The 13,643-nt window shown below is 49.0% G+C and overlaps 2 protein-coding genes across 2 annotated transcripts in view; one reads left to right on the forward strand and one right to left on the reverse strand.

Moving 5' to 3' along the window:
* Ptp4a3 (protein tyrosine phosphatase 4A3) overlaps positions 1-13,643 on the forward strand; it is a 759,824-nt gene that overhangs the window by 18,878 nt on the left and 727,303 nt on the right. The gene's annotated exons all lie outside the window — the stretch shown is intronic.
* LOC127201821 (maestro heat-like repeat family member 5) overlaps positions 1-13,643 on the reverse strand; it is a 65,865-nt gene that overhangs the window by 11,438 nt on the left and 40,784 nt on the right. The window contains exons 19-22 of the mRNA XM_051160525.1: positions 13,259-13,439; positions 12,216-12,370; positions 3,310-3,469; positions 2,137-2,321 (exon numbers count right to left, since the gene is read on the reverse strand). Coding sequence (XP_051016482.1) covers positions 2,137-2,321; positions 3,310-3,469; positions 12,216-12,370; positions 13,259-13,439 — 681 coding nt within the window. The remainder of the gene's footprint in view (positions 1-2,136; positions 2,322-3,309; positions 3,470-12,215; positions 12,371-13,258; positions 13,440-13,643) is intronic.

Raw genomic sequence — 13,643 nt, forward strand, 5'->3', positions numbered from 1 at the left:
CATGGTCCACTCAGGTAGCCACAGCATCGGCAATGATGAGTGAGGGCTGGATGGTCACCTATGATCCAGCTCAGTACCTCTTGGCTAGATAAGTGTCAGGACCACCCTGAACTCTTGCTGTCCCATGGGAGGGATGGCTATGTCCTAGACCCATTGCAAGGAGCATGCGGATCAAGACGAGGTGCCCTGTTGGGTGATGATGGTACACGCCTTTACTCCCAGAACTTGGGAGGCACAGGCATATGGGTCTCTAAGTTAGAGGCCAGCTTGGTCTACAGAGTGAGTTTTAGGACAGCCAGGGCTACACAGAGAAACCCTGTCTTGAAAAAAAAAAACCCAAAAACAAACAAACAGACAACAAAAAGAAATAAAAAAGAAAAAAATATGCTGCGTCTCATAACTGGGTAGCTGTGTTTAGTGGCCCCTTGAAATATGTCTGTGTGACCAGGTACCCTCCTAGGGGGGCAAAGAAAGAAGATACCCACCTCTCTTTGGGACAGTGTGTGATGCCTGCTATCCTGGCCACGAGTGGCATTTGGGATCATGACTTATGAAATAATTGTCTGTACTGACCGGTTTTGTGCGTCAGCTAGAGTCATCAGAGAGGAAGGAGCCTCCGCTGAGGAAATGGCTCCCTGAGACCCAGCTGTAAGGCGTTTAATCAACTAGTGATTGATGGGGTAGGGTCCAGCCCACTGTGGGCGGTGCCATCTCTGGGCTGGTAGCCCTGGATTCTATAAGAAAGCAGGCTGAGCACGCTATGGGAAGCAAGCCAGTAGGCAATATCCCTCCATGGGCTTTGCATCAGCCCCTGCCTCCAGGTTCCTGCCCTGCTTGAGTTCCTGTCCTGACTTCCTCTAGCGATGGACTAGGATATGAAAGCGTAAGTTGAATAAACCCTTTCCTCTCCAACTTGCTTTTTGGTCATGATGTTTTTGTCACAGCAATAGAGACCCTAACTATGACATTGTCCTCTTTAAAAAGATGGGCTGGACTGTTGGGAGCACTGATAAACTGTGTGATTTATAAAGTATGTTATTTCAGAGTCACCCATGCAGCTCAAGCTCCAAGCCAGGCTGTGTCCTGACTCCTAAGGATATTTTATAGTAAGTGGAATCATAGTCTTTCAGGAAGAACTGGCTCAATCTGCCTTTGAGTCTACACTTTAGATCTGAAATGTATTACAGGGATTTGGCAAAATTATTTAACTCTCTTGAGACTTAATTCTCTTATCACCAAAAAGGGTGTGCTGTATCTAATTTGAAATGTGAATGTATTATGAAAAATGAACATATATGTCAAATAATATCTAACACATAAAAACAAAGACGTTTTGCAGGGTGTGGTGGCGCAAGCCTTTAATGCCAGCACTCGGGAGTCAGAGATAAGATGATTGCTATGAGTTCAAGGCCAGCCTGGTCCACAAAGCTAGTCCAGGACAGCCAAGGCTACACAGAGAAACCCTGTCTCAAAAAAGAGAAAAGATAGGAAAAAAAAAAAAAAAAAAAAAAAAAAAAAAAAGAAAGAAAGAAAGAAAGAAAAACCCAAAAGAAAAAAAGATTTTGTCACCACTGCCCCCCCCAAAAGATGTGCTAGAGATACCACCCCCACAACCATGCGATGGAGAGTAAGTGTGGCCCAAACTCACTACTTGGTGTCCTTATAAGTGGGCCTTAGGCAAGGCAGTGGCACACACCCATAATCCCAGCACTTGGGAGGCAGAGGCAGGCGAATCTCTGTGAGTTTGAGGCTAGCCTGGTCTACAGACCGAGTCCGGGACAGCCAGGGCTACACAGAGAAAGCCTGTCTTGAGAAACAAAAACAAAATCAAACAGAAAAAGTGGGCATTTAGACTCCGGCAGAGGGCAGTACTGTGGGATGGTGGAAACTGAGATTAAAGCCGTGCAGCTTCAGGCTACCGCCTACCACCACATTCTGGGGACAGTAATAAAGGGCAAGCCTGCAGACCCTCTGATTATTTACTTCTGACCCCTTAACTGAACAATGATATCTTGCTAAATTCCCCCTCCCCCATGCACACCTATTCCTTGGTCAGGAAGCTAACTTTGGCCTAGCCATTCCCACAGGTGTGTGTAAGGCCTGGCTGGCAGCTTGCTGCCTCTGAGGCCTTGAGCTCACCTTTGGGGGCTTGGCATGGCTTCTTCCTGGGCTTCCTGCTCCTGCTCAGGCTCTGTGGGTTGGTTCAACTCCAGGATATAGTGCATTTGGGCCAGAAGGGCCAGGAACAGTTGGGCAAAGACATCCCGCATGGCTTTCTTGAACTCTCTGGCGAACTGGAGTTCGTGAATCGTGTTCATGGCCTGTGGGAGTTGGGAGAGCAAAGATCTGAAGTGCTGGGGATTCCAGGCCCGGGAAGTTTAGCCAAAACTCACACTTTAACACAATCTCCCCTCTCTGTTCTGACGGCTCAAGGACCAAGTCTAAGTGTCTAGGCGATGCCCTTTGACTGGTGCCAGCTTGTGCCACCTATGCAGTCTCTACTAGAGCATCTGGACCTGCTGCTCTGGTGCTCCTCAAGTGGTGTTCCCTGGCCTGTGCTCTTTAGCTGATGTGCTCCCCCAGTCCATGCTCCCCAAACTGTGCTGCAGCCTAAGCATCTCCTCTGTTCTTGGCATTCTCGGCACTGTCAGCACCATATCTGTAGGTGGTTGCCTGTCTAGGGAGGATTTGGGTGTGGAGAGGCAGCTGTGTGTTCTGGGCTATCACTCATGGGCCTTTAGGGCCAGGACTCTGTCTAAGAAAATTCCACATGGGAGCCTGGCAGAGTTACTGCCTTGTAAGAGTCTAGCCAAAGGAGACTGGTGAGACATGGCCACCTTAGCAAACATGTGTCCCCTGTTCCTGGGTGTGCAAGTATGGTGTGGGCTAATGGAGAAAATCAGAGAGAGGTCCTATGGGGACAGTGTGCTGTCAACAGTATGGCTCCTCCAGAATCTATGACCCCAATATGGGGCATGGCTTTGAGGCCCAAACTCTAGGCTTCTGTTGATACAGTGCCAGAGAGAGAGAGAGACCCCTCCCCCTCCTGTGCTCCCTCATATAGTCTCCTTAGCAGTCCTATGGGCAGACCCTCCTGACTTTCTTGCTGAGGGCTCAGAATCCTGAGCCAGGCCATTGGGAACTGAGCCTGGGGACAAGGACTGTGAAGTCAGTCTATGGGCTGGTTTGCACTGTGCCCTTCTCCTCCAGATAGGGAGTGGACTGGGTATCGGTCCCCGTCCCTGAAGTCTAGTACACGGACCCATGTGCTTACACAGCTGCGTCCCAGGGATGGGGTCAGAGACTCACAGCCAGTGAACGCAAGTAGGGCTTCTCATTGGGACAGGAGCTGCTGTGGTCGCCGCTAGGGGGCAGAGGCCTCTTCTGCAGCCAAGCTAGCAGCACAGTCAGAACCAAGTGGCTTGCAGGCTGTTCAGCTCCCAGGGCCCTCCACAGGCGAAAGGCATGGCTGTGGATAGAGGGGTTTGTTTTTATTTTGCAGGGAGGTGGATGCTGAGGCCTGCAGACAGAGGCTTGCTCAGATAATAGCCCTGTCTCTTATCTGGGCACTAGCCCTGCAGCTGTCTGAGGCCCAGGGCAGGGAGAACAGATAAGGGTTGTCTTGGGAGGGAAGCATGATGTCTTCAGAGCCTTGGTTTGGTGTTCTTTGGGCTTGAATGTTGGATGGAAGGGGCTGTAGAGGGCAAGACCAGGAAGGACATAGTTCAGCGGTCTCGTCTCATAAATGTCAAGGCTGACCTGAGGGGGGACACCCTTAAGGCCCTGTGGAAACCCAGTTGACACTTGAAAAGTGGGCAGAAAAGATCTCAGGAGTCTTTGACAGTGTGGCTCCAGGATGGCTGCATCAAGAGGCCAGAGTGAGTGAGCCCTCCCTGAGTCTGAGAAGCTGGAGGGTGAGACTTTCAGTCTGCTCCCTGGGGCTTCCAGCTGCACCTTTCTGTTAGGCACCAGCCTTTGAAGGCAAATTTCACGGGGAGCAAGACATACAGAACTGGCAAAAATCCTCGGTGTCTTAGGAGTGACAGCCTAGTGGGGAACACAGACATGTTGGATGCTACGTGCTGAGGGCAAGAATGAAGTGAGGGGGGGGGGTGGAGAAAGGAGGGGAGAAACTTAGGAGCCAATGGGACAGGAATATATGCTGGATGAACTGACTGCTGACAGATAACCAAGGCGGGGATGGTCCCAACAGGGTGAAGCTGCCGATAAGAACAGCCTCACGGTCGGTTGCAGTGGGAAGTTAGACCTAAGCAGGCTTGGGAGGGATGGGAGCAGTGAGTAGAGAGAGGAAACACAGTCCCAATCCACGAGCCAACGGAATCACATAGACACCTCTCAAAAGGAGGGATGCACGTCCAAGGAAGCAGCACACGGAAGACGTGGAGCCCTGCGGGAACTGGCGCGTGTTACTTGACGCCCACTGCATGGTCCAAGGAATGGACAGCACACACCTTGAGGAGGATGCATAGAAACCAGAATCCATTTGTTCTTGGTGGAGTGGAAAGAGCAGAACCGCTTTGGAAAGTCGTAGCAGTGCTTTCAGGGGTTTGATGTAATATTGCCATGCAGCCTTGTACCGTCACTAAATGCACGTACCCCCCAAAAACCCATAGAACAGATTAAACTTATGTAGTTGTCCTGCGGTGTCAGCAGGGGGTTGGCTTCAGAGTTCTCTTGGGTATGAAAATCTGTGTATGCTCTAGCCAGGCGTGGTGGTTTATGTCTGTCATTTCAGAACTTGGAGGTTGATACAAGAGGATTGCAAGGGTTTGCGTATAGTCTGGGATGAACAGTGAGTTCTAGATCAGTGTAGACTACAGTGAGATCTTGTCCCCCAAATCCAATACAAACCGAAACAAACCCTGCACAAGTCTCTAGTATAACACGGTGCACTCTTTGCACATACCCTACACGCACCCCCTTTTCATGTATCCTTCCGCCCCCACCCCCACTATATGAACTACCTAATATGAGGCAGATTCCATGAAAGCAGTCATTACGTTGCATTGCTTAGGTAGTAATGAGGAGCCTGTGTGAGCATAGGCGTGGTGTTTCTGGAATGTTCTGACTCCATAGATGTGTGAGCTGAGGATGTAGAGGGCAGAAATCATGTACACCAATGTTGACTGCAGATTACTCATGCAAAGAAAAGGTGTAGGCTACCTAGATGTCCATCAGCAGGTGAACTGATGTACAGAACGCAGCCCAGACACACAGTGATATATACACACACATCACAGAGTACACACAGTAAAACACTGCCCAGCCAGGGGGATGAAGTTATGGCACATGTTTTAGTGTAGAGGAACATGGAAGGTGCAAGATTCTCTCCCTAGGGGAGAGTGCAGGCATTAACAAGGCCATATCGGTTCACTCAAGGACTTTGAAGGTTCTTTTCTTGTTGGGAAAGAGTAAAAATAGCAAAGTCAATCCCAAACCCATTAACAATTATAGTACATGCAAATTGAACATGTATTCCAACCAAAGACAATGACTGGCTATACTAAGCTTGACAAAATTCTGTCTACAGTAGATGGGCCTGGGTGCTAGTGAGATGGTTCCACAGTTAAGGGTCCTTGCTTGCTCTTGCAGAGGACCTGAGTTGTGTCCTTAGCACCTACACTGGTCCACTCATAACCACCCTGAACTCCAGCTTCAGTGATGGAAAGCCCTCTCCTGGATTCCCAGGCATCCGTGTGTGCACATATTCACACACACACACACACAAATATAAATAAAACTAAAGAAAGACAAGCTTGAAACAAAAAATATGGAGATATTAAAACTCAAAGGTGCAATACTACCATAGGGAACTGGTGTGGCTAGCCTATGGTTCGAACAGTTTAAGGCCTAGGCAGATGTGGCCTCTGAATCAGGGTGTGAGTGTATGTGTTTGTGTTTGTGTACATGCTATTGAGTGGACAAGGAGAGCCACAAGAAGGTGTCAGATCTCTTGGAGCTGTGGTTACAGGTGGTTGTGAGCCACCCAACACTGGTGCTGGTTGCCAAACTGTGGTCCTCCAAAAGAACACTAAATTCTCATAAGCACCAAGTCATCCCTTTGGCCCCCCAGGCAATGCCTCTGAGCACTCAAGTAAAAGCAGGTATCAAAGGCAGAAGAGAAGAAAGGCACTTCACACACCTGAAATGCAAAGGGCCAAGAGTGGAGAAAGGCCAAGAGTAGAGAGGGCATTCTTGGAAAATCAGAGAGCAGGGGTGGGGGAGGGGTTGCTCTGTACAGGTGAGGTCAGTTGCTACAGAGCTGCCACAACATTAGAACCCTGCATGTTGGCCTGGGGTAAAGCCTCCCCTCAAAGGGTAGGAAGTGCTTGATTTCTGAGGGAAGTTGAGCAGGGAAAGGGATGGGTCAGTGATTCTGGGACCATATTTGCGTCATTCCCGATGGGCTGGAAAGATAATCTCTGACGGCCAATAAGAGAGAGATCCTTAGAAGGCAGTGCATGAAGACAGTGCATTGGCATCTGCTCATGAGAGGATGTGGGGGTGGGACTGGGAAAGCAGCTGCTGCATGGGAGAAGATATTCCTAACAGTGCAGGCAAGAAGGCACTGTGTCCAGCTTTCAGAAAAGAGCCTTATGATCTATTATAACTGGAACAGCCAGTGGAAAGGCAGGCAAGACCTTTGCATAGTCTCACTGCCAAATGGCAAGGAGAAATGGAAGCAGGGGAGGTGGCTCAGTGGTTAAGCACTTGTGAGGCAACTTTGAGGACCAGGATTTTGATCCCCAGAAACCACAGAGATGCCAGGTGGGTGTGGTGATTCATCAGCAATCCTCGCCTCCCAAGAGGATCCCGGAGTAAGCTGCTAATGAGATTAGCTGTGAGAGTGAGATCCCAGCTTCAATGAATAAGGAGGAAGAGAGATTGAAGGTGATCCCTGACTTCAACCTCAATCTTCACATTTATACCCATCTACACACATATGCCCATGGACATACAAACATGCACATGCACGTCTGAACACACATACACAATGAAATATGAAGGGAACGAGAAGACGTTAAGTCAAACTCAATCATGGAAGTAATGATGAATATTAGAAGGTGGCCAGCACCCGCCAGATTGGCTAAAACTTGGGTGAGTGACTAAAAGGCAGGTGCTGATCATCAGTGAAGGTGCAGAGCAGAAGGGATGCTCAGAGGACAGCATTCTGTTTGCAATGTAACCCCACAAGAGCATATTGGGAAGTGCCTTGCACCCTCCATGGAGGTGGGACACAGCATAGTTTTCTCTTCCAGGAACACCATCTCTACAAACACATGCGCGCGCGCGCGCGCACACACACACACACACACACACACACACACACACACACACACACGAGGAAATCCAGTTCTCCATTATGTCAGAACACACACAAGCAAGTTAACAGATGCACTGTTCATCATGGCCTCTAGTGAGAAATAACTAAGTGTTTACCTACAGTGGAGAGGACCCTCGGTGTTCACAACATTAGTCCCACAGAGCAACAAAGACGAGGGAGCCGCAGTAAGACACCATAAAGTTTAAACATGAAGTCAGAGAGAAACAAAGCCAGACAAGAAGAAAGACACTGGAAGAGACCAGATAGCATGGCTCTGTTTACACGTTCAGAGCCTATTGCACCACTGAGATGGGTATGGTTTTTTGTTTTTTTTTGTTTGTTTGTTTTTTTTTGAGACAGAGTCTTTCTTGTCTCTCTGTGGCTGGTCTGGAACTTGCTATGTAGATGTGGCTGTCTTTGAACTTGGAGGAGGAGGGAACTCCTGTCTCACCTCTTCTGGCATTCCTCTCACCCCCTAAGCCAAGATGGCAATTTGTTTCTTTTACGAGACTTTTTGTACATAGATTCTCCTTAAAGTTGTAATCCTCCTGCCTCAGCCTCTTGAGTCTTGGGATTCTAAGTGTTCCCCACCATATCTTACTAGGGCATGAAGTGTTTTTTTTGTGTTTTTAAAAGACAGATTGCCCATGATGGGCATCCAATAGGTGATCTCTCCATAGAGTTATATGCATAGTTTAGGGAAGAGAACAGCGAAGCAACAAATCTCTGCTCTGTCAGGAAAGAGAGTGAGGGATCCTCCCTGCTTCAGCACCCTGGCTGGGAGGAGGGTGCTGTTCTGGGAATCTGATCCATTAAAGCCTATTTTGATGTCCACATTTTCATCACCATTGCGGCCCCAAACTGCCCGGCTGGGACTTTTATGTTTAAAGCCATCACAAATGACCATGCCCGGGTGACTGGTAGAAGCCGATGTAAATCCAGATAAATCTAGCCATAAGACTCCATTGGTGCGAAGCGCTCAGGCTCTATAAATGTTATCATGGGGATGGTGCTTGGAACCGAGGAAGAAAGACATAAATTTCACTGGCGAATGGAACCATAAACTGCTCGGCATTGGTCTGCACTTGCTTGCAGAGATCTGCACTTTCCTAGATTCCTTGAAAGACAGCACAGAGCCTGGCGAGGGAACCGTGCAACTGTGGCCTCTTCACTGGGAGTAAAGAGGGAAAACCATCAGGCCTAATGGGCAAACTCCACCCCCAAACCTCAAGGATCTGTGACAGACAGAGGCAGATGAGAGAAACTTCTGGAAACTGAACACAGGGCAAGAGACAGCTTGGAGTGGATCAAAAACCACCTTCAGTGAGATGAATTCACTTGAAGTCTTAAAATACACCAGAGGAGAGAAAACTCTGGGAGGTCAGAGCACCGGCCACAGGGGAGGGAGTTAAACAGTTTGCCATCTTCAAATGGCATTGGGAGAAGAAAGAAAAAAGGGGAAGAGGGAGGAGCAGGAAGAAAGATGGAAGAAAAAGAAAGAGGAGGAGGGAGACTCCATTGGTGCAGAATCCTACGGCTTCAACAGTAGCAACTAAATGGACAGGGTGGTGGTTTGAATCAGAGTGACCACCCCCGTAGGCTCTTCTATTTAAATGTTTAGTCATCAGAGAGTGGCACTGCTTGAGAAGGATTAGGAGGTGTGGCCTTGTTGGAGGAAGTGTGTGTCACTGGAGGTGGGGCTATGGGGTTTCAAAAGCCTGAGCCAGGCCCTGTGTCAGTCTCTCTCTTGACCTATGGATCAGGATGCAGCTCTCGGATCCTTCTCCAGCACCCCACTTGCCTGCCACCAAGCTCTCGCTTGCCATGATGATAATGGACTATCCCTTTGTGGCTGTATGCGAGCCCCCAATGAAATGTTTTCTTTTATAAGAGTTGCCTTGGTCATGGTTTCTCTTCACAGCAATAGAACACTGGCTAAGACAAACAGCTCTATGGTTATTTCAGAAACTAGAAGAAATAAGCCAATGAAGTGAAGATGCCCTGAGAGTGGTAGTACTTCATACAGAGGACTTTTTTGACTGACTCACTCCACAATGAACAAGGGCTTAGGGAATCAAGCATTTGAATATGCTCAAGAAAGGACAGATCTTCAGTATGGTCTGAAACGAACTGACCGAACTCAGGGAAGAAATAGCAGGAATAAAGCACTGACTTTAGTTAGGTTGTTCTAGAACTCAAGAGCTGATTCAGAGGATAAGCTCAGGGCCAGGCTGGCAAGGCCTGTCTCCAAACAAAAACAAACAGACGTTCAAGCCAATCAGCAGTTTAAAGAGCCTGCTTTGCAAGCATATAGACCAGAGTTCATATACCGAGAAGCCACACGAATGCCAGGTCGGTGGCAGCCCATCTGTAGTTCCAATGCTTGGGAGGCAGAGGCGGGGATACCCAGAGTAAGCTAAACAGACTAGCTATGTCAGTGAGTCGTGGTTTCAACTGTGAGAGCCTGCCTCAGTGTAAAGGTGGAGAGAGACCGAGGAAGACTCAGTGCCAACGTCTGGCCTCCACAAGCACATACACACGCGTGCAATACACACATTAAAAAAATATCTTGGAGGGGCTGGAGAGATGGCTCAGAGGTTAAGAGCACTGTCTGTTCTTCCAAAGGTCCTGAGTTCAATTCCCAGCAACCACATGGTGGCTCACAACCATCTATAATGGGATCTGGTGCCCTCTTCTGGCCTGCAGGCCAGAATAATAAATAAATAAATAAATAAATAAATAAATAAATAAATAATGAATAAATAAATCTTTAAGAAATCTTGGAAATAGGGAAAAAATGAAAGGGTGTTCAAGTGAGGGAAGACTCAAAAGAATATTTAATATGGGGTGATGAGATTCAGAGCTGGGATAAGCAGCTGAGGTGTCCTTAACCAAAGGAGACCTTGTCTCTAGGTTCTCCCAGCATCCCTCAGTCCCTATCCAGCCGAGGGGTGGGGCTTCCTCTCCCCAATGGGCTCTTCACTATATAATTCAGACATTGTGGTCTTCTTCTCTCTCTTTTCTTTGCATTTTCTCCTCTCTCTTTCTTTTTTTTTTCAAGACAGGGTTTCTCTGTGTAGCCTTGGCTGTCCTGGACTCACTTTATAGACCAGGCTAGCCTCGAACTCACAGTGATCCACCTGCCTCTGCCTCCTGAGTGCTGGGATTACAGGTGTGCACCGCCACCACCTGGCTCCTCTCTCTCTCTCTCTCTCTCTCTCTCTCTCTCTCTCTCTCTCTCTCTCTCTCTCTCTCTCTTCCCTGCCTCCCCAACCCTGCAACTTTTCTGTCTCCCTCTGCATGGCGACTTCTCTGGCCCCATTCCTTGGGACCAGGGAACCTGCCCAAGAGCTTCCCCCAATAAGCCTGCATTTATATACTCTAATTTGGCTTGAATTGCCTCATCTCTCTGTGGAGATAACCTACTAAGGGGCATTTAGGAAAGGCATAGAGTGACATGAAGAGGACAGTCGGTTTAGGGGAAAGCCAGGAGCATCAGAGGGTGTGAAGCAGAGCTGAGGAAGGAGGAGGTGGAAGAGAAACAGCGTTGGAGCACACAATGACTCAGGCAGACTACGTTTAAGCATAGCCAGGCACACTTCCCAGAAAGGAGAACAAAAAGACTTAATTACATAATTGAAGATGCATCAGGTACCTGGGAAAATTAGTCTGGAGTACCTCACCTAGTAAGACCTAGATTTCAGAGACAGAGGGGAAAAAAAAAACCATATCGTCCAGGCAACATGACCAAGTAACTTACAAGGTAAAACCTGAGCCATCCACATAGCTTAGCAGGTAAAGGTGCTTGTACACAAGCCTGAGGCGTTCTAGCTCTAGGACACCTACAAGTTGTCCTCTGATTTCCACAAAATAAAATATAAGTTTTTTTTAAAAGCAACACAAACTTGGTAGATATTCTTTTTCTTGAAGACCTAGGCAGCATTCACAAAAACAGCGTAAAGGATCCAGAAAGTCCAGAGATGTGACAACCGCATTTGAATCTGAACACAATGGAAGTTCACGTTGTCAATGGAAACAGGATGTGTCCCTGCTGAGGTTGAGAATTCTCCCTGGAGAAGACTCTAGGCTCTGGGAGAGCTCTCTGTAGATTCCCAGCATTCCCAGAGCAGTGTGGAGCAGAGTTTGCACCCAGGGCTAGAACCCTGGAGGGGAGGGACTAGGAAAGGACCCGGGGAGGGCGAGAAGGTAGGCAGGACAGCAGCATCCTGGTCCCATCACCTAGGAGCTTGTTGGGTCCTGGAGGGAGTAAGAGATCATGCAGAAGTCTGCGTGAGAGACAGTGGAATTCTAGTTTGGAAAGGAGAGAAAGCAGTCTATCTTTGAGCAGGTGTTACACTATCGAGAAATGAGGGTGATTTAGGCCAGGTGCGGTGGATGATTGAAATGTGTTGCGGATGGAGGAGGGATTTTAGGGAGGAGGCACTGAGAACCTGGCCTAGCCCCAGAAGCATGGGAGAGAGACCAGGTACATCTGAGAGGGCAGAGGTGGCTGCAGGAGGCCCCTTGAAGAGGAAGAAGAAGAGAATGAAGAGCAATGCAAGTCAGAGGGAGAGGCTACACTGATGGATGGTGAGGCTTTGTGGTTGGCCGGTGTCCCACCTGGAACACTCTGGAATTACAGACCATTTGGGATGGGTTGTGGAGGCTGGGGCAGATGTTTCATGTGGAATACCGACAGGAGGCAACCCTAAGTGAACAGGGGTGCTTGCTCCTTCCCTACACTAAGCATTCTGGGTTCCCTGTGGGCTGTGATGGACAGACACAGGCCAGAAGCTGTGACCCTGGCCTGGGGGAGGATGGTAGGTAGGTAGTAGGGTCAGTGACTAGGGGTCGGGGTGTGGCTAGGTACCTGTCCAGGGGTGTGGAAAAGTCTAGGAAGACAGCCACCAGCTCTGGGATGTGGTTCCGGGCCAGTAGGGTGATGACACGCAGGGCATTGTCCTTGGCTTGGGGTATTTGGATGGCACAGAGGTGGTGGTGGATGGCCTGGCCCATTTTACCAACCTGGGGTAGGGAGTAGTGGGAGGTGTCTGATGGGGATCCCACCTGCTCTGCACACCAGGCCTGAAGCAGACTGAGGCATATGGAAAAGCTGGCATCTGCTGTCTCCTTCTGCGGCACCCTTCTCATCCTATAGGGCTCATTAATCTCTCTTTGCACCCGCTGGACCATTCTGTGCACCTCTGTCTATATTCTGTTACTCCATCAGACCACAAGCTTTACAAGTTCTGGTCTGGTTTTTCCTTTGTCATCTCATTTCTCTATGTTCCATAGCTGCACTTAACCAATGTACATTTACCTCACAAACCCCATGACCCTGCAGTTGTCATCAGGGCCAATAGGGCTACCTATCCACTAGCCATCCATCCATCTACACACCCACTCTCCCATCTATTCATCCATCTATTCACACACCTACCCACTCACTCATCCATTCACCCACCCACCCACCCATCCATCTACCTACTCACCCACCCACTCACCATCTATCAACCCACCCACCCATCCATCAATCCACCCACCCATCCACTCACCCACCCACCCATCTGTCTATCTACTCATCCACTCACCTCACACACATCCATTTATCTACCCATCCATCCATTTATCCACCCAACCACTTACCCACTCACCCACCCATCCATCCACCTAACCACTTAACCACCCATCCACCCATCTATCCAACTACCCACTCAACCACCTACCCATCCTTCTATCTACCGACCCATTCACCCCCCACCCATCTATCTATCCACCCACCCACTTATCCAGCCACCCACCATCTATCCATTAATGGGATTGTCTGCTGCCTGTAGTAGTAGATGCTTCTTGCTGCCTACCCCAACTTTGCCCCCTCTCCTCCCTGGCCCTGGATGGGGCCCAAACCCTCACAGTCTCTAGGTTGTCCCCATACTCCTGGATGACAAGGAAAAGCAAATTGGCAGCCGCCTGCACCCAGGAAGAGCTGGTAGAACCCAAGCCATCGATGGCTGTCCAGATGAGGTCTGTCAGTTCGGCCATTGCAAGATGACTCACAGTCTCCTGTAAAAGTGGAAAGCCTGTCACCTTATCACTTCAAACCCCTGTTGCTGCCCCATCTCCCTTTACCCTTCTCCTTTTTCAGACTCCCTAAATCTCTGGCCATCCACTCCTCTAGGCTCTCTATGTGGGTTCAGTACATAATTGCGTCTACAGCTCTCTGTCCAAGCCAATGCCTAGGGACAGGAAGGGAGAGTATGATGCCCACCACTTGGCAGGCACAGGGCTCTTCCCCCCC

Source organism: Acomys russatus, chromosome 17 (assembly GCF_903995435.1).
Source record: "Acomys russatus chromosome 17, mAcoRus1.1, whole genome shotgun sequence".
Lineage (NCBI taxonomy): Eukaryota > Metazoa > Chordata > Mammalia > Rodentia > Muridae > Acomys > Acomys russatus.